Source organism: Labrus bergylta, chromosome 7 (genome assembly GCF_963930695.1).
Source record: "Labrus bergylta chromosome 7, fLabBer1.1, whole genome shotgun sequence".
Taxonomy (NCBI): domain Eukaryota; kingdom Metazoa; phylum Chordata; class Actinopteri; order Labriformes; family Labridae; genus Labrus; species Labrus bergylta.
The window spans coordinates 12,445,430-12,466,352 of NC_089201.1; the positions used below are offsets into that span (position 1 = coordinate 12,445,430).

Consider the following 20,923-nt stretch of genomic DNA (forward strand, 5'->3'; position numbering starts at 1 on the left):
CACTATATAGTGAATAGGGAGTAGTGAATGAGTGAGTGATTTCGGACACAGCCATAGTCATTTAAAGACTGAACTGAGTGAAAATACAGCCGAGGTTAAAATAATTTTCTTCTCTGACCTGATAAATGTTTATGTTACTGACTCTTTAGATCTTCGGCTTCTGGATGTTGGTTCTTGTTTAATAGTTTGTGTGTTTAGCTTCTCAGCTGGTCGTCAGTCCTGTAGGTCGACAGGCGCTTGGTACAAACAGTCTCCTGATGAGGAACTCCGACACGGCAGCGGGGCAGCAGCGGTGCAGGAGCGGGAGCAGCCACGCCATCTGTCCAGGGGTGTAAAGTGGTCTGGGATGAACAGACAGCAGAGCGTGGTGCATGTCCTCCACCACTGGAGACAGGTCTTCTGAGGACTGCTGGGACATTTTGGACAGGAAGCCGGGGAGGGACGAGATGTACATCTTCCCATAATCCTCTCTGGCTTCAGGGGACACAGCCGCCAGGACCTCATCTGTGAACTGAGAGACGTCTTCACTGTTACCGAAGATACCTGAGAGGAAGAAACAGAGAGATCCGGGTTCAGGGCAGAATTGATCATGGAACACTTAAAGAAAAAGACGTCAGAGTCCAGGAAGCAAAGGGGTGTGTTTTATTTAACCAGGTGTCATTGGACCTTTTGAAGTGGTTCACTGAGGCCCCATCTAATATCAAGAGTCTGAGTCATAACCCACAGAGGTCAGTAGTCACAGTGAACTCACACCTACTTGTTCTGAAGCCTCCAGGTTGGATTAAAGTCACTCTGACGCCCCACACACACATTTCCATCCTCAGCACCCTGGAGAACATGCTGATGGCGGCCTTCGATGCTCCGTAAGACGAAAACATCGGCAAGGGCACCTCACCTGGAGAAAGAAACATTGCCTTCATCAATTCACTTTATCCATAAACTTATTGATTAAGGAATAGGAAAAGAAGTTTAAAAATGTGTTACCGTGACGACACTAAACGTACCTGCCATGCTGGTCACGTTGACGATGCGTCCTCTGGATCTCCTGAGTAGAGGGAGGAACACCTGACACATCCTCACCGCCGACAGGAAGTTGACGTCCATGCAGCGGCTGTACCACGTGATGGGGTGGAGCTCTGCGTCTGTGGGACACTGAAGGACTCCTGCGTTATTCACCAAACCCCACAAACCTGCAGAGACCACAAACGCATCACAGGGTCCTGAAGTGGCGTTTTACGTTTAATGTTGCACTGCATTGTGGGTGATAAAAAACAACTAATTTCCTGAAAGGATGCATCCGATCCATACTGCATAAAACCAGGAAGTTAATATCTATCCTGAAATGTTCAGAATACTGACCCAAAAAATGACCACTGAACGACCATGAGGGTTCAGTCTACTGAATGACCACGAGGGTTCAGACTACTGAACAGTCAGCACTACATACTGAACTGTGACTACGGTCAACTGAGTCAAAGAGACCAGGAATCAGGGGGAGGAGTTAGGGCAGGGCTGCCAGTGATTGACAAGTTGATACCATGGCAACCTGAATAAGGTCTTGTTCATAGCGTGGGGTTCAGTGTTACCTGTGTCCTCCACCTGAGTGCAGATGTACCGGTGAACAGTCTCTATCTGCGAGCTGTCCGTCACATCCAGCTGCAGCACCTTCAGCTTTTCAGATCCTCGCTCTCTGAGCTGCTGAGCTCCGCCTCCGTTCACATCCAGAACACCTGCAAACACCTGCAAGCCCTCGTCACTGAGCCGCTTTGCCAGAGCGTGACCAAACCCCGAATCACAACCTGCAACAGGAATGGATGGTAAATGAACTTGAGCTTATATAGCGCTTTTCTATTCTTCCGACTACTCGAAGCACTTTTACACCGCAGGTCATACCCACTGATGGTAGTGATCGCTATGTAGTATCATCCATCAGAAGTAATTAATCCCATTCATACACCACCACTGAAGCAGTGGGAGCAATTCAGGGTTAAGTGTCTTGCCCAAGGACACATCAGATATGTTGCCCAGCTGGGGATTGAGGGGCAACGACTCTACCAACTGAGCCACAGCCGCCAAGAGAAGAGACAACTGCATCACAACATGAAATAGGAAGAGACAACCTGCAACAAAACCTGCAACAGGAAGAGACAACCTGCAACACAACCTGCAACAGGAAGAGACAACCTGCATCACCACCTGCAACAGGAAGAGAAAACCTGCAACACAACCTGCAACAGGAAGAGACAACCTGCATCACCACCTGCAACAGGAAGAGACAACCTGCAACAGGAAGAGACAACCTGCATCACCACCTGCAACAGGAAGAGAAAACCTGCAACACAACCTGCGACAGGATAGACAACCTGCAACACAACCTGCAACAGGAAGAGACAACCTGCATCACAACCTGCAACAGGAAGAGACAACCTGCAACAAAACCTGCAACAGGAAGAGACAACCTGCAACAGGAAGAGACAACCTGCATCACAACCTGACAGACACACACACACAGCTGGGGATTGAACCCTCAACCTGCTGGTTGAGAGGCAACAACTCTACCAACTGAGCCACAGCCGCCGAGAGAAGAGACAACCTGCATCACAACATGAAATAGGAAGAGACAACCTGCAACAAAACCTGCAACAGGAAGAGACAACCTGCAACACAACCTGCAACAGGAAGAGAAAACCTGCAACACAACCTGCAACAGGAAGAGACAACTTGCATCACAACCTGCAACAGGAAGAGACAACCTGCATCACAACCTGCAACAGGAAGAGAAAACCTGCAACACAACCTGCAACAGGAAGAGACAACTTGCATCACAACCTGCAACAGGAAGAGACAACCTGCATCACAACCTGCAACAGGAAGAGAAAACCTGCAACACAACCTGCAACAGGAAGAGACAACTTGCATCACAACCTGCAACAGGAAGAGACAACCTGCATCACAACCTGCAACAGGAAGAGAAAACCTGCAACACAACCTGCAACACAACCTGCAACAGGAAGAGACAACCTGCAATACAACCTGCAACAGGAAGAGACAACCTGCATCACAACCTGCAACAGGAAGAGACAACCTGCAACAGGAAGAGACAACCTGCATCACAACCTGCAACAGGAAGAGACAACCTGCAACACAACCTGCAACAGGAAGAGACAACCTGCAACAGGAAGAGACAACCTGCAACACAACCTGCAACAGGAAGAGACAACCTGCATCACAACCTGCAACAGGAAGAGACAACCTGCAACAGGAAGAGACAACCTGCAACAGGAAGAGACAACCTGCATCACAACCTGCAACAGGAAGAGACAACCTGCAACAGGAAGAGACAACCTGCAACAGGAAGAGACAACCTGCATCACAACCTGCAACAGGAAGAGACAACCTGCAACAGGAAGAGACAACCTGCATCACAACCTGCAACAGGAAGAGACAACCTGCAACAGGAAGAGACAACCTGCAACACAACCTGCAACAGGAAGAGACAACCTGCAACAGGAAGAGACAACCAGCAACAGGAAGAGACAACCTGCATCACAACCTGCAACAGGAAGAGACAACCTGCAACAGGAAGAGACAACCTGCAACACAACCTGCAACAGGAAGAGAAAACCTGCAACACAACCTGTAACAGGAAGAGACAACCTGCATCACAACCTGCAACAGGAAGAGACAACCTGCAACAGGAAGAGACAACCTGCAACAAAACCTGCAACAGGAAGAGACAACCTGCAACAGGAAGAGACAACCTGCATCACCACCTGCAACAGGAAGAGAAAACCTGCAACACAACCTGCGACAGGAAGAGACAACCTGCAACACAACCTGCAACAGGAAGAGACAACCTGCATCACAACCTGCAACAGGAAGAGACAACCTGCAACAAAACCTGCAACAGGAAGAGACAACCTGCAACAGGAAGAGACAACCTGCATCACAACCTGACAGACACACACACACAGCTGGGGATTGAACCCTCAACCTGCTGGTTGAGAGGCAACAACTCTACCAACTGAGCCACAGCCGCCGAGAGAAGAGACAACCTGCATCACAACATGAAATAGGAAGAGACAACCTGCAACAAAACCTGCAACAGGAAGAGACAACCTGCATCACAACCTGCAACAGGAAGAGAAAACCTGCAACACAACCTGCAACAGGAAGAGACAACTTGCATCACAACCTGCAACAGGAAGAGACAACCTGCATCACAACCTGCAACAGGAAGAGAAAACCTGCAACACAACCTGCAACACAACCTGCAACAGGAAGAGACAACCTGCAATACAACCTGCAACAGGAAGAGACAACCTGCATCACAACCTGCAACAGGAAGAGACAACCTGCAACAGGAAGAGACAACCTGCATCACAACCTGCAACAGGAAGAGACAACCTGCAACACAACCTGCAACAGGAAGAGACAACCTGCAACAGGAAGAGACAACCTGCAACACAACCTGCAACAGGAAGAGACAACCTGCATCACAACCTGCAACAGGAAGAGACAACCTGCAACAGGAAGAGACAACCTGCATCACAACCTGCAACAGGAAGAGACAACCTGCAACAGGAAGAGACAACCTGCAACAAAACCTGCAACAGGAAGAGACAACCTGCAACAGGAAGAGACAACCTGCAACACAACCTGCAACAGGAAGAGACAACCTGCAACAGGAAGAGACAACCTGCATCACAACCTGTAACAGGAAGAGACAACCTGCATCACAACCTGCAACAGGAAGAGACAACCTGCAACAGGAAGAGACAACCTGCAACAAAACCTGCAACAGGAAGAGACAACCTGCAACAGGAAGAGACAACCTGCATCACAACCTGCAACAGGAAGAGACAACCTGCAACAGGAAGAGACAACCTGCATCACAACCTGCAACAGGAAGAGACAACCTGCAACACAACCTGCAACAGGAAGAGAAAACCTGCAACACAACCTGTAACAGGAAGAGACAACCTGCATCACAACCTGCAACAGGAAGAGACAACCTGCAACAGGAAGAGACAACCTGCAACAAAACCTGCAACAGGAAGAGACAACAAGCTCTTTCCTATCCAATTTGATGATATGTACTTGTACCTTACACAGTTTGGCAACATTTAAATCTTATAGTTTGATTCTTCAGAGACTCAAAAACAATGATGGCAAACTCGTGCACGCTGTCAAGGTAAGACCAACAGGGTGCGCAAGTTTTGGTTTGGAATTTTCAAGTATTTATTTACAACCAACAAAACGTCTGCCTCTGATTAGACAAGTAGCCCATCAGATTTGGATTTTGGGATGACAATTTAGAGTTCAAGGGGGCCCCTGGACACGCCCATCACACTGGACCAATCGTGTGGGGGGAACCAGGCACTAACGGACAACACGCCTTCTACCAGCTCATACACCAGGGTAACACACACACACACACACATCAGCATCATATCACACGTTTATATGTTGTTGTTTTCTGTGAAGCGTTCAATGACTCGTTTCTCCTCTAGGAACTCGGATGATTCCTGCTGACTTCCTCATTCCTGCTCAGTCTCAGCATCCAATCAGAAACAACCTCCATCACAAGGTACCGCCCCCTGACCTGCTCTGAGTCCTCTTATCTGATGCAGGAACACTTCCTGTTCACTTGGACTCACCTGTGTGAGGTCACAGCGTCAGTCAGGTGGAACATGATCAGAGTGAGCTGCAGGTGTTCTCACGTCCTTGTTCAGGGGAACAATTGACGACTCTCCACCTGAACATTAGCTCAAATATACACTGCCTGTCCAAAAAAAAAGTCGCCACCTGGATTTAACTAAGCAAATAGGTAAGAGCCTCCCATTGGATAATAACTGCATGGGCGATTATCTTTCAGCTGGCAACAAGTTATTTAACCCCAACTGATGCAATGAGTAGCTTCTCATTTCTTAAACAACCACGTTGAAAGACCCATCCTGTGGTCGTGGAAAAGATGTTAAGTCTGTTTGAGAAGGGTCAAATCGTTGGCATGCATCAAGCAGAGAAAGGAGATTGCAGAAACTACTAACTTTGGGTTAAGAACTGTCCAACGCATTATTAAAAACTGAACAGAAGATTTACCCTGTTCCACAGTGATCAGGGTAAGAAGAGAGGCAGATGAAGTGATGCACCCATCATGATCTGGGGTTGCTGCAGTTGGTCAGGTCTAGGTTCAGCAACATTATGTGCCCAAAAATGAGGTCAGCTGACTACCTGAATATACTGAATGACCAGGTTATTTCATCAATGGATTTTTTCTTCCCTGATGGCACGGGCATATTCCAAGATGACAATGCTAGGATTCATCGGGCTCAAATTGTGAAAGAGTGGTTCAGGGAGCATGAGACAAAATTTTCACACATGGATTGGCCACCACAGAGTCCAGACCTTAACCCCATTGAGAATCTTTGGGATGTGCTGGAGAAGACTTTGCGCAGTGGTCCGACTCTCCCATCATCAATACAAGATCTTGGTGAAAAATTAATGCAACACTGGACGGAAATAAATGAGAGGGGTCTGACTGACCTGTTACCAGCACCGCTCTTCCCCCCGCCTGTAGCAGCTCGCCTCTCCTCTCAGTGACAAAGGTCAGGATGAAGCTGCAGCCGAGGAGAGCGACCCCGCGGTAGACGGGAGGAAGGATAAAACACAGGGAGGCCCCGAGGGCCCCGATGAGGGCCCCAACATGAGTCCCACCTCCCCAGATAAATCTCCAGAGCAGAGTGATGACAAACACAGCTGCAGACACCCAACAGAAACAGGAAGTGATCTCCATCCTCTGACGATGTGTTCATCTCCTACAGCTAAGTGTTCATGTAAAATCTTACACAGTCATCACACTCATAGCCCCGCCCACTCTGCACACAGGTATGTTGTTCTCCTCCACAGGTGTGTTTCTAGAAACCTGTTCTTTCATGGACCACTTCACATATGATAAAGAAACAAACCGGTTCTGTTCCTGTCAAATCTCACTGAAGATTAAGATCATCCAGACACATTTTATTCTGTTTTAGTCGGACAACGTCTTTCAAACTCCAGCAGGAGACAAGAGTCTTTGGTATATTAACTCTACTGAAGTATACACTAAGTAAGTCAGTCCCCATAGAGCCCCATGTTAAAATGTCCAACTTTACAGCTGCAGTTCCTCCAGTGTCCACTAGAGTCTGTCTCCTGCAGTGAGTCAGTCCCCATAGAGCCCCATGTTAAAATAAACATGTTTAAACACATGGCCTCTTAGAGTGACTGGTGGGAGCTGCTAGCTGTATGTTTGGTGTCACCTCAGCTAATTCAGTCCCTGACCTTTAACCTCTGGGTGCTGTCGTGCTGTCGTAGATTTATTTAAAAGGTTCCATATTATGCTTTTTCTGGTTTTATATGCTCTTTAGTGTGTTTTCCAAGTGTCCTGTACATGTTTAGGCACATCTATGTGCAAAAATTCAAAGTCAGCGGAAACCCGGCTTCTCCAACGTCCTCCTGTTAGCTGTAGCATTAGCTGCATGTAACGCTTGGTTCTAGCCCCCCTCGATAAAAATTTGTCAGTCTGACGTCATTGTCAGTGTGAGATCACTGATCTAAGCCCATTGGCTCGTTGTGGCAAGCCCTGCAGCTCATGTTGAAATTTCCGAGACGTGTGCTGAGCAACTGACCAATAACGGCAGAGCGGATCGGCAGACCAATCAGAGCAGACTTGGCCCACGTGGGGTCTAACAGTGTGGGCTCAGCAGAGCATAGCTGACGGACTCAGAGTGTAGAGGGAGCAAGGAGGAGCAGTACATGAAAACAGACACTTTTTTCAGACTTTATCTATTGTGAACGTACAAAAGTAGGTACATAGATTAAATATACGAATCCCAAAAAGGGCATAATATGGGCTCTTTAATATGCTTTACATTCTGAATCTATGGTGAGTGTGAGAGTAATGAACTCATCAATCACAAACAAACTGGTGCACAGTTCTGCTATCATGTCAACCGTAGAAATAAGACAAAACCATGTGATCCAGTGACAACAGGGCTTTTATTTTGAAAGGCAGTGCTGACTAGAGTGGTCACCTACAGTAACATCTGCACATTTGATTTTCTCTTCTCCCTTTAAAGCGATATATAATCTCCCTTTTCAAGTTTAAACACTGCTACATGTGACGTATCACATCAACAAACAGGAAGTGCTTGAACGGACCAAAACAGAGCTTCAGCCAATGACAGAGGAGTACAGAGTGGGGGAGGAGGAGGAGGAGGGGGAGGGGGCTCAGGCGAAGTTCTTCTTCAGGAAGTTGATGAGTCCGTTAGTGGACGAGTCGTGGGAGGTGACCTCCGAGTCGTCTTTCAGCTCTGGCTCGATCTGCTTCGCCAGCTGTTTCCCCAGTTCAACCCTGAGCAGAAAAAAAACATGAACAACAGATCCCAGGTGTGTGTGTAATATGTTCAGGTGTGTGTGTAGTGTGTTCAGGTGTGTGTGTGTAGACTCACCCCCACTGGTCGTAGCTGTTGATGTTCCACATGACTCCCTGCACAAAGATCTTGTGTTCGTACATGGCTGAAAAACAGAATCAATGAATTCACCTTAAAGTCCATTAAACGGCAGCTGCTGCTTCTGTGCGGTGAAACGACAAACATGTCTTTGTTCATTCATAATCATTCAAACATTTTGAATCACTGAAGTCTTATTAGTGTTCCTGATTGTCACTATCATATTCACTTTCAGGATGCAGGCCTATTTCTACATCTCACCCTGAAACTTCAGTCATATTAAAGAAGTGATATTTCTATAAACCTGCTGCGAGGGATTCATGACACATTTATAAAACCATGTTAACACTGTGTCCCACCTGTTTACCTGCAGGAACAGTGACCCCTAGTGGCCATCAGGTGGTATAAATCTAAACAGCAGCAGATTAAAGGAGCAGTATGTAACTCTGACCCCTAGTGTTAAAAACGGGTACTGCAGTCTAAATTCTAAACATTTTAGAGAGCTGGGCTCCCCCCCTCCCTCCTCTCTAGAGTCGATGCTCACGCAGGTTGCCATGTGGTGGACTCTGAAGCTTCAGTGTTTAGGCTTTTTAGACCAGTTGTCTTGCCCGCTTCCATCACACCTGTTGGTTTGACCTGATAACTGGTCTCATATCTTGCAAACCGAGGGGCGTCCAAAACGGCTGTGTGGTGGTGCCTTAAAACCGTCTACCTTCTCTGGTCCAAACAAATCCAGAGCATTCAGGACCAGAATCTAAAATTAGGAGGACATACTGGCTGCTGCATTCTTGTCAGAGAAGCCAGCACTTCAACATAGCATGTTTCCTTAATGTCTGATCATATAGTAAGCTCACTTTATCATTTCACTCACTACACATCTCACTGGTTGGTCCTTTAACGGTCTGTCTGTATTTTTATTTGATATATGGATGAAGAGAACTCACCGACCAGAGCTCCCAGCATGAACGGACTCAGCTTCTTAAAAACAATGGAGTTACTCGGCTTGTTTCCCTCAAACACCTTCCGAAGAAAGAGAAGAAGAACACAGAGAAAGTTGATTTAATATTAATATGTTTAATATTTAACCCTTTGTCATCCCTCAGGTTATACAACATCATGATGATGATGATGTTCTTACTTTGTGTGGTAGCAGTTTCTCCAGAGCGTCTCCTTTCAGGCCGCCAGCCTCCAGCTCTCTTCGAGCCTCATCAGAAGTTTTTCCCTTCATCAGAGCTTCAGTCTGAGCCAGGAAGTTCGCCACCAGGATCTGAACGCACAAACACACAAAATAATTAGAACAATAATACACTGCCTGGCCAAAATAAAAGTCACCACCAAAAAAAACACACTCTAATATTTCGTTAGATCGCCTTAAGCTTTGATTACGGCACGCATTCGCTGTGCCATTGTTTCGATGAGCTTCTGCAATGTCAAAAGATTTATTTCCGTCCAGTGTTGCATTCATTTTTCACCAAGATCTTGTATTGATGATGGGAGAGTTGGACCACTGCGCAAAGTCTTCTCCAGCACATCCCAAAGATTCTCAATGGGGTGAAAATTTTGTCTCATGCTCCCTGAACCACTCTTTCACAATTTGAGCCCGATGAATCCTAGCATTGTCATCTTGGAATATGTCCGTGCCATCAGGGAAGAAAAAATCCATTGATGAAATAACCTGGTCATTCAGTATATTCAGGTAGTCAGCTGACCTCATTTTTGGGCACATAATGTTGCTGAACCTAGACCTGACCAACTGCAGCAACCCCAGATCATGATGGGTGCATCACTTCATCTGCCTCTCTTCTTACCCTGATCACTGTGGAACAGGGTAAATCTTCTGTTCAGTTTTTAATAATGCGTTGGACAGTTCTTAACCCAAAGTTAGTAGTTTCTGCAATCTCCTTTCTCTGCTTGATGCATGCCAACGATTTGACCCTTCTCAAACAGACTTAACATCTTTTCCACGACCACAGGATGGGTCTTTCAACGTGGTTGTTTAAGAAATGAGAAGCTACTCATTGCATCAGTTGGGGTTAAATAACTTGTTGCCAGCTGAAAGATAATCGCCCATGCAGTTATTATCCAATGGGAGGCTCTTACCTATTTGCTTAGTTAAATCCAGGTGGCGACTTTTTTTTTGGACAGGCAGTGTATATTTGAGCTAATGTTCAGGTGGAGAGTCGTCAATTGTTCCCCTGAACAAGGACGTGAGAACACCTGCAGCTCACTCTGATCATGTTCCACCTGACTGACGCTGTGACCTCACACAGGTGAGTCCAAGTGAACAGGAAGTGTTCCTGCATCAGATAAGAGGACTCAGAGCAGGTCAGGGGGCGGTACCTTGTGATGGAGGTTGTTTCTGATTGGATGCTGAGACTGAGCAGGAATGAGGAAGTCAGCAGGAATCATCCGAGTTCCTAGAGGAGAAACGAGTCATTGAACGCTTCACAGAAAACAACAACATATAAACGTGTGATATGATGCTGATGTGTGTGTGTGTGTGTGTTACCCTGGTGTATGAGCTGGTAGAAGGCGTGTTGTCCGTTAGTGCCTGGTTCCCCCCACACGATTGGTCCAGTGTGATAGTTCACACGGCTTCCATCTTTAGTGATGTATTTCCCGTTAGACTCCATGTCTCCCTACACACACGAATGAATGTGTTTGTTTGTTGTATTTAAGTTTCCTGTCAGTGTGTTTTGTTGTTGTTTCCTCTTAACAGATGAAGCCCCTCCCCCTCCTGACCTGTTGGAAGTAAGCGGCGAAGCGGTGCATGTACTGGTCGTAGGGCAGCATGGCGTGAGTCTCTGCCTGGAAGAAGTTGATGTACCAGACGCCAAGCAGAGCGAGAAGAACGGGAACGTTCTGCTGCAGAGGGGCGCTGCGGAAATGGTTATCCTGCAGAGAGAGGACAGACAGGTTCATGATGAGGACAGACAGGTACATGATGAGGACAGACGGGTTCATGATGAGGACAGAGGGGTACATGATGAGGACAGACAGGTTCATGATGAGGACAGACAGGTTCATGATGAGGACAGACGGGTACATGATGAGGACAGAGGGGTACATGATGAGGACGGACAGGATCGTGATGAGGACAGGTTCATGTTGAGGACAGACAGGTTCATGATGAGGACAGACAGGTGCATGATGAGGACGGACAGGATCGTGATGAGGACAACAGGTACATGATGAGGACAGAGGGGTACATGATGAGGACAGGTTCATGTTGAGGACAGACAGGTTCATGATGAGGACAGAAAGGTACATGATGAGGACAGACAGGTGCATGATGAGGACGGACAGGATCGTGATGAGGACAACAGGTACATGATGAGCACAGACAGATACATGATCATGATAGACGGGTACATGATGAGGACAGAGGGGTTTATGATGAGGAAAGATGGGTACATGATGAGGACAGGTTCATGTTGAGGACAGACAGGTTCATGATGAGGACAGACAGGATCATGATGAGGACAGACAGGTTGTTTAAGACAGCAGATGTAAGTGTTCCGAGTCTCAGAGAGAAACGGGAACAGCTGATCAATAATAAATGTTCTCCTACCATCCAATGAGCTCCGGACAGAAGCTGCTCAAAGTTTTCAAAACCTGAAACACAAACATCCGAAGTTAACGTCAAATGTCAATGTGAGAGCAGAGGGTGAAACACGTTTAGTAAACCATTATTATAAAGTGAGTCAGTAAATAGAAAAGAGAGAAACTCTTTATAAGTTTGCTCTTAAGTTTGAGACGAGTCTGATCCGAACCCTTTAGATCTTTTTAAGGACAATGAACTGGTTTAATGAATCTTCCAAGATGTAAGGTGTTCCTCAGGGGTCAGTCCTGGGTCCTGTCACGTTTACAGTTTATGAAACTCTTCTATATAACAGACTGTAACATCCAGCTGTATGCAGATGACACAGGTTTGTATTAAAGATCCTTCAAGATAATATTTGTTATGAAAAAAAGATTTAGATTCCTTCATCTTCCTTCAGAATTCACTCATCAGCCTCAAACTTGGACAAACTTCTGAAGATACGTTAGTTTCGTTATTCCCACATTATGAACCCTCCAATCAGGAGACAGGATGTGAGCGCAGCTGATCAAATTGTAAGGACTCATTTCTTTTTGTTACATCACCTGTCGCTCACGTTTCACAACGTGTTTTTTAAAGTAATCTTTGTTGGTTTATGCTTAAGTCTGCAGAAACACACGCTGTGCACTCGATGATTGGACCCGCTGAGATCGGAGCGTCAGACATGTTTGAGTTAAGAGTCGAGTCGTGCAGTAAAACGCTACGTCTGCAGAGCCATCAGATCATCAGGATGGACAGATGTTCACTGATCTATTTCTAAAAGATGTTTCTTACCTCCCCTCATCTTAGGTTAGGAAAGGTTAGGAGCAGACGTACCTACATGCAGAGCGATGGACAGACCGATGGCTGACCACAGAGAGTAACGACCTCCGACCCACTGAGGAGGAGGAGCAAACATGACATCACACAGTCAGTCCACCAATCACAGCACACGAGTCCTGACTCAGGTCGTCAGATGTTTGATACCACGTACTTAAAACATCTCTGATCAGTTAAGTCTTCAAAGTTCGATTGATCAAGTGGGAGGGGCTCGAGAGAAGAGGGAGGAGCTAGAGCACAATCCCTCGCTCCTCCCACTTCTCCAAACTGTGCCCAGTGATCTGTGCATTTCAGACAGTGACATTACACAACATCTAGTGCCTGCGTCTGCTGTTTTTGTTGCCGTGGTATCAAACAGTTATATGTTACCATGACGACCATCGTCCAGACAGAGTTCACACACACACACACACACACACACACACACACACACACACACACACACACACACACACACACACACACACACACACACACACACACACACACACACACACACACACACACACACACACACACACACACACACACACACACACACACACACACACACACACACACACACACACACACACACACACACACACACTTACATCCCAGAACTCAAACATGTTGGCTGTGTCGATTCCAAAGTCCTTAACTTTGACCTGAAGAGGAGAGAGAGACAGAGAGAGAGAGAGAGAGAGCGAGAGAAAGAGAGAGAGAGGGGTGTTAATCTCTCACATCATCATCTTCTCTTCTTGTTTGTGTGGAAATGAAACAGAAACATTCTGATTTGATCACCACATCTTTCCCATATTTTAAATCCACAACGTATCCCCATGTGTGCAAGTTTATATTTCATTGCGTTGTTCTTGAAGGGCGAGCTTGGTGTGTAAACACACAGCGGGAGCTACACACACACACTCACACATGCACACACACTCACATATGCACACACTCACATGCACACACAGAGCTGTTCTCCCCAAGATCGATCGGGATCAGTACACCGCTGCAGCCCACTGTGTTTTGTGTTGTCTCTTCCTCCCTAGCAACAGTAACTAAGGAGAAGGGCTGAGACTTGTTTACTGAGGAAGGGTGGGACGAGAGGAAGATGATTTCATTAAAGCTCATCTTCTGAATTCCTACATAAACAATGTTTTAATGACGGACTGAAAGGTGATGTGAGAAGCTGCTCCTTTATCAGTGACATGATCAACATGCTTCACTTGTTTTTAATCCCTGACATCAGCCTGATGTGTCCTGACGTCTCCCACAGACAGTCACACCCTCCTCCTGATGGCTCAGCTGTGATTGGTTGAATCAAAGCAGTTTGAATGTTACTCACTGCGTTGGTGGAGAGAGCCACAAAGTGTTTGGCCACAGCAGATTTCTGTGAAACAAAAGAGAGAAAGAGCAGACGAGGTGATGAGATCTACGCTGCCATCATGAAATAATCCACAGATCATATTTCATCTGACCAGAGAGAGAGACAATAACATAGGTATCCATATTGTATGACAATATGGGGGCCCCTGGTAGTCTGCCCCCCCTCCACTCCCCCCCACTGCTCAGTAAGAAGGTGGATCTTTATCAACTCACATCGTTGGCGGTCTTCAGGAACCATTCTCTGGCAGACTCTGCGTTGGTGATAGTCTCCTGTGTGGTGAACGTCTGAAACACACAGCACCAAGTGAGTCAGCGACACAGACACACAGACACACAGACACACAGACACACACACACACACACACACACACACACACACACACACACACACACACACACACACACACACACACACCTTGGAGGCGATGATGAACAGCGTGGTCTCTGCGTTGAGCTGGGCAAGGGTCTTGGCCATGTGAGTCCCATCGATGTTTGAGACAAACCAAACGTTTGGTCCCCCGGATGAGTACGGCTTCAGAGCCTCGGTGACCATCAGAGGGCCCTGAACACATCACAAACACACCGTTAGAGATAGAGCTTTATTCCACATCAGACTGAGACTCTCTCGCGTGCTCAGCTGCAGGTCACTCACCAGGTCAGAGCCCCCGATGCCGATGTTCACCACGTCAGTGATGCTTTTCCCACTGAAGCCTTTCCACTGCCCGCTGCGGACCCTCTGCAAAAAACACAAATCATAGTCTGTAAATATGAATGTTTGAAGCCTGAGTAGCATCCCCTGTCTGTTCCTGCAGGGGGCGCTGGAGTCCCATTGATGGCGGTCTCCATGATGGAAATGGTGTCTCAGGGTCTTTTTCAAACCAGCCACTACACCCTCTCCCTACCCACTACCCCTCCGTTTGCGCGTCCTCGCGGAGGGTTTACCATATTAAGTCCGTCCCAAACCAATTAGTGGGGAGTGGTAGTGGGTTATAAAACCCTCCACCAGTGAGTGTGCACCGATGCCGACTTTTGAATCACGTGCGACGCCTATTGTGTCCAGTCGTCATGGATGAAGCAAACTGTGAGTTCAAGTACCTACAAACACTGCTCCAACTAAGATAGACATTTAATATCGTCATACAGACGTTAACAACTTCAAATGTGTACTGAGAATCAAATTTATGTTTATTTATTGTAGTGTTTCATATTTACAGGGACTGTAAAAAAAAACAAAAGAATATTAAATCATGTTGCAGACAACTTTTCGCTGTTAATATGAATTTCTTATTTTTTTACTTTTGATGTCTTTGTGAAATCTCAATTCAACAACAAAAAAATACACTTGTTGCTGCTCTGATGTTCAACAATATTATCCTTGTCTTTGCACAAATTTTGGACACCCTGTTCTATAAAGTGACAATAAATTAACTTAAATTATAAATTACAATAAACAATGTAGGCTCAATCTAATAGTTTTGTTATAAGTTTACACTAATATAATAAAGAAGAAGAATAATCTAGGCTACATAAATATTTTTACAGAATGCATTAGCTACCAAAAAAAAAGCTGATCCCGCAATATACCGCTAAGTAACCATGGTAACACCCAGTTCCTGTTTCCACCTGAGAGAGGGAAGTTTTTCCCAAAGCCTGCCGCTGTATTTCTACCCTACACCTTGATGAAGGAAACTTCATTCAGCTGCGAGTGTCACTTCTAATGGAGTGCACTCCGTCACAGAGGGGGAGGGTGTAGGGGTTGGTTTGAAAAAGGGCTTTAGTCTAACTTTCAGTCAACCTAACGACAGACTGAGAGCTGGAGCTAAGGGTTAGCAGCCTCTAGTGGACACTCGAGGAACTGCAGGATTTTACACTTCAGCATCTGCTGCATCTTGTAACACTGGAGGTTGCTGATTTGTTTTAATCTTTTACACTGTAAAACCAACGTTCACACTGACCTGACAGAACGCCTTCATCTTGTCCAGAACTCGGTTCACCTCCGGCATCACGTCTTGACCGTCCACAGTGATCGGCTCGTTGGAGCGATTACGCAGAGCAACGTGGAGCACCGCACGACCCTACACACACACACACAATATTCAATAACAATATTCAAATGATCAACAGATGAAGTGAAAATACATATTAAATATTCACACCTGAAATCTGTTTTTACTAAAGAAACTGCAAAGTCACTGAGGAAGCTGTTACACAACTACATTTCCACACACACACACACACACACACACACACACACACACACACACACACACACACACACACACACACACACACACACACACACACACACACACACACACACACACACACACACACACACACACACACACACACACACACACACACACACACACACACACACACACACACACACAGAATTGAATTCCCTCCATGTTTTTCTCATTTCTCACGGTGTTTGGTTAGTATGTTATAGGTATGTTTGTGATGCAGGCTATGTTTGTACCTCAGTGAAGTTGATCTTCTCTCCAGAGAACATCTTTTCTCGAGCCTCCTCCACTCCCATTGACTTGGCCTGAGAACGACACACACATCAGCATCATATCGCACGCACGCACTGAATGTTGAAACAATTTGAAAACGTCGGTATCTGTCGTAACCCTCATGTATGTGTGTGTACAGATTGAGGAGGAAGTACTGTGTGCTGTGTTTCCACATTCCTTCTGATGTTAACACAGTGTGTCAGGACAATGACCTGTGTGTGTGTGTTCTAACCTTCCTTTTTCATTGTGTGTGTAAAACAGAGCAGTGTGTTTATCTGTGATGAAGAAATCCATTGTGACTGAGTGAAGTAAATCTGGTTTGACCTCCAGATTTCAAAATATAAGCATGGTTACAGAGGATTGACCAACGCTTAGGTAAGGTCGTCAAATGTGTCCAAACGTGGAGACGTTAAAACATCATGTGTTCTGTAGCGAGAGAATAAGTGTGAGAGAACAGTACTGAAGCTAACGCTAACCCCGTTTACACCGGATTTATGTTCAGACAGCGTTCAGGAGTTTGTCTGCAACATTTAACCATGAAAAATAATGTATCAAACATCAGGTGTGCAGGACTTCTATCTCTGTTGCTGTGGTAACGAACAGGTATCTATATCATGTGATGTGAGAAGAAAAGAAAAGCGTGTTTAATTATTCTCAACGATGAGTCAGACTACTTAAAAAAAGTGCTGAGTCACTAATTCATTATAAAGTCTGACGTTAATACCACCAGTCTCAATCCGCTCGCTGTGATTGGATTAAAAGTTTCTCTCTGGTCACTTGTAACGGGACTCACAGACAAACATGATGAAGCGTCACGCTTAAACTTTACACGTGTGAAGATGGCAGTTGTCTTGTTACCACAGTAACCAGTGCAGACATGCTGTTTCTGTGTGATCAGGTGTAAATATGACACATCTGACATGTCTACAGTCTGCAATGTTCTGAGGCGCAAGATTAAAGACTTCAGACCTCACCTGTAGCCTAGGGAACACCTGAATACACCTGTCTGTACCTGTTTACACCTGTCTGTACCTGCATACACCTGTCTGTATACCTGTAGATTCTGTCTGTTCCTGTATACACATACTACACAGACTTCAGTTTTTTGTGGAGCGACAGGATTTTTAATCTGAGTCAGTACGAGGATTACTGTTGATTAGCGATGACAGATATAGCTCTGTGTGTGTGTGTGTGTGTGTGTGTGTGTGTGTGTGTGTGTGTGTGTGTGTGTGTGTGTGTGTGTGTGTGTGTGTGTGTGTGTGTGTGTGTGTGTGTGTGTGTGTGTTACCATGGCGAGCAGCATGGACAAGACTTCCTGGTTGATGAGGTTTTTGGAGAAGTCAAGCAGGATCTCTCCGTCGTCCGTCTGCAGCGTCGTGCTGTTTGACACACATTCATTTAAAGTGTTAACGGGACAGATTCACAGCGGTACACCGCCCGCCTTCACTGGGACGATTTTAACGCTCTCACTACAAAAGTGTGGGGGGATGACATGCAGCAAAGGGCCCAGGTCAGGGCCGAGGGACGAGGACTACAGCCGCTGTCATGGAGGCGCACAGCATGACCGCTAGGCTATACGGCGCCCCCTGTTAGTGTTTTTTACATTTTTAACTCATTTGATTTAAAGTCCCCATGATATGAAAGAATACATGTTCCTGGTTTTAATCCAGCACTCCAGGTAAAGAGTCATTTATTTTAAAAAGTATATATATCTGTATTTCCTCTTCTGGTTGTCTGACAGTCAGCAACGTGCTGATGGCGCCATGGCGGGCATCATAATCCAACTCTCTGTGGAAACAGACAACCTGACTCTGATTCTCTCCTTTAGTCAAATAACTCAGAATCAGAGTGACTCTATCATCACACACAACTGAACTTAATCAGTACATCATGCATTGTTAATATTATTACTGTGTGTTTTGTGATGTTCTGTGAGATGTGGACAGATTCTTTTTGCAGCCTTGCAGGATGTGCTGCAGCGCACGTAGCCCTCCCCCTCCCCCCCCCCCCCTCCCTTCTCCTCCTCGGTGCAGGAGGAGAAGGAGGAGTTCCACCAGTCACTTCCATCTTCATCATTCACCTCCCTCTCCATCCTGTGTTTCCAATCAACGTGATCAAACTGTGAATGAACAGATAAAACTGCTCAGCGCATAGCTTCCATTATCGGACACTCACTGGAGCATGCTAGCTTTAATGATGAGGAAGTACCAACAGGTTCCTTCAAGCTCGTTAGCTTTACCTATCTTATGTCTGAACACGATTAATAGATATAAAATATCTCCTCTTGAACGTGTCAAACGTCTTAAACTGGATGTTTAAAATACAGATAAATATGATGATTAGACATTTCATCAAGTCACGGAGCTTTAATTCAACATTTAAGAGGTTGACGGAGGGAAGCTGTCACAGTCTGGGTGTTACGGCTTACAGAGTGTCCGTGTTAACTGGTGACTTTCAACCGGCTGTGCTGCCTTCAAGTGCTCCTCGGGAATATTCAATTCAACGTTTTCGTTGCCCAGGCAGGAGTAAAACTAAAACTAAACTAAGTACATTCAAACAATAATTAAAGTCACAGAGCTGTGCAGGATTACAATTTAACTCATCTATTATGTCATTTTATTATGTTTATTTCAGCATGTTTACACTACTCACCTCTGCACTGTGGTTATTTCATGTAATACTTTTATACAAAGAGCGAACAGATCACTGAAGTGTGTGAGCATACCTGGCCAATAAAACTGATTCTGATTCTAAAGTGCAAATAGCAGAAACTGTGATGCTGCAACAATCAATCGATAAAATTGATAATTAAAAGTTTTGGCAACGACTTTGGTTGTGGATTTGTTGTTGCTTGATTATTACGTCTCTCGCCGCAGAGCTGAACATACATTTGTATTTTTTGAGTTAATCCAGTTAAAGCTTTTTGGAGTGACGTCAAATAGGTACTTTTCAGTTGCACATTATAGAGAATGCTTCTATGAGCTGTAACCAGCGATCAAACTTTAAACTGTGAATCATGAAAGGTGAGTCTACTCACTTTGATAATGTTTACCTAAAGCTCAATCAACGCTCTTTATTCTGCTGCCGTAGCTCAAACCAGCTCTGAGCTGATCACTTTGGGTGACTTTTTTTACAACCAGAGCACTTGAATGGGGCTGTATGTCGGCTTTACGAAGCACAACTGGGAAGTACGATGTTTCCGAGGAGCACGTGAAGGCAGCAGAAGTTACAATGACGGAAACGAATGCTTCTTTGTTTTATTATCATTTAAATATATGCACTCATCAGATATTTATTTAATGGTAAAAGTAAATAAAAAGCATCGAGGGGACACTTTCCTCTTTGAACTGCTGTTTTTAGCTATGCTTCCGGCTGAATGTCACCAGATAACACGGTCACCAATTAAACCGAAACATGTGTACGGCTGTCCGATAATGGATGCTGTGACGTTAGCAAGGCAGCTAGTATTCGTATGTGGGTGATTTAAAAGTAAGTGAGGCCTGTCGCTGGTTTGCAGAGGGCTCGCGGTGTTCTAGCAGCGGGAGGGTTTCTCTCACAGGTGAGGACAGATCGGAACATCACACCTGGGAGCGTCTAACGTCAAGGAATGAACGCGGATATGAAACGTGACCTTGTAGCTCACAGAGAGGGAGAATAGAGTTCACAGATGTAACGTAAGCGCAGTGACAGAGACCATTGAAGAAGGTGTGTTAACACCTGGGCTCAAGCATGCAGAGGGACTACCTGACATGTGTCCGCTTTCAGTGCTTCTCTGTCGGCATCACGCCCCCTCCTCCTCCCCTCACGTCCACAGTGTGTGTGTGTGTGTGTGTGTGTGTGTGTGTGTGTGTGTGTGTGTGTGAGTGTGTGTCCTCCAACCTGAACTTGCTGAATCTGTCCTTGTCGGACTCGAACATGTCCCTCATGTTGAGGCTGCCCGCGTTGTCTCGGTACCACTGCTCCAGCTTCTTGTAGTTGGGGTCGTTGGTGAGCGCCATGATGGAGGTGTGGAGCGGTGTGTCAGGTAGTGGTCCCGTTTCTGCTACTCTGAGGCGGTCTGGTCCCTGTGCGGAGCTCAGGAGGAGATGAGGAGGCCGTGCGGAGCTGATCCACAGCTGAGGGGG

The 20,923-nt window shown here is 45.9% G+C and overlaps 2 protein-coding genes across 2 annotated transcripts; both read right to left on the minus strand.

Annotated features, from left to right (window-relative positions):
• Window positions 1-135: 135 nt before the first annotated feature.
• Window positions 136-7,885, minus strand: hsd17b2 (hydroxysteroid (17-beta) dehydrogenase 2). Its single transcript, XM_065956755.1, has 5 exons — window positions 6,547-7,885; window positions 1,587-1,799; window positions 1,005-1,190; window positions 758-895; window positions 136-543 (listed from the first exon to the last, which is right to left on the minus strand). The coding sequence occupies exons 1-5, from the start codon at window positions 6,794-6,796 to the stop codon at window positions 203-205; spliced, it is 1,128 nt and encodes a 375-aa protein (XP_065812827.1). The 5' UTR covers window positions 6,797-7,885; the 3' UTR covers window positions 136-202.
• A 133-nt stretch (window positions 7,886-8,018) lies between these two features.
• Window positions 8,019-20,923, minus strand: gpia (glucose-6-phosphate isomerase a). Its single transcript, XM_020653588.3, has 18 exons — window positions 20,679-20,923; window positions 18,088-18,178; window positions 16,763-16,831; window positions 16,236-16,355; window positions 14,933-15,016; window positions 14,696-14,842; window positions 14,494-14,565; window positions 14,240-14,284; window positions 13,503-13,556; window positions 12,907-12,967; window positions 12,061-12,104; window positions 11,232-11,384; window positions 10,999-11,128; window positions 10,830-10,906; window positions 9,628-9,756; window positions 9,434-9,509; window positions 8,490-8,556; window positions 8,019-8,392 (listed from the first exon to the last, which is right to left on the minus strand). Exons 1-18 carry the CDS (start codon window positions 20,795-20,797, stop codon window positions 8,269-8,271), a joined length of 1,662 nt encoding a protein of 553 aa, XP_020509244.1. The 5' UTR covers window positions 20,798-20,923; the 3' UTR covers window positions 8,019-8,268.

Coding starts and splice junctions, on each gene's coding strand:
- hsd17b2 (XM_065956755.1), bottom strand. CDS start 6,796: ATGGAGATCACTTCCTGTTTCTGTTGGGTGTCTGCAGCTGTGTTTGTC. Junction 1,800..6,546: donor AAGAGCGGTGCTGGTAACAG/GTCAGTCAGACC, acceptor TTCCTGTTGCAG/GTTGTGATTCGGGGTTTGGT. Junction 544..757: donor ACCTGGAGGCTTCAGAACAA/GTAGGTGTGAGT, acceptor TCTTCCTCTCAG/GTATCTTCGGTAACAGTGAA.
- gpia (XM_020653588.3), bottom strand. CDS start 20,797: ATGGCGCTCACCAACGACCCCAACTACAAGAAGCTGGAGCAGTGGTAC. Junction 15,017..16,235: donor AGATGAAGGCGTTCTGTCAG/GTCAGTGTGAAC, acceptor TGTTTTTTGCAG/AGGGTCCGCAGCGGGCAGTG. Junction 11,385..12,060: donor TGTCCGGAGCTCATTGGATG/GTAGGAGAACAT, acceptor CTCTCTCTGCAG/GATAACCATTTCCGCAGCGC.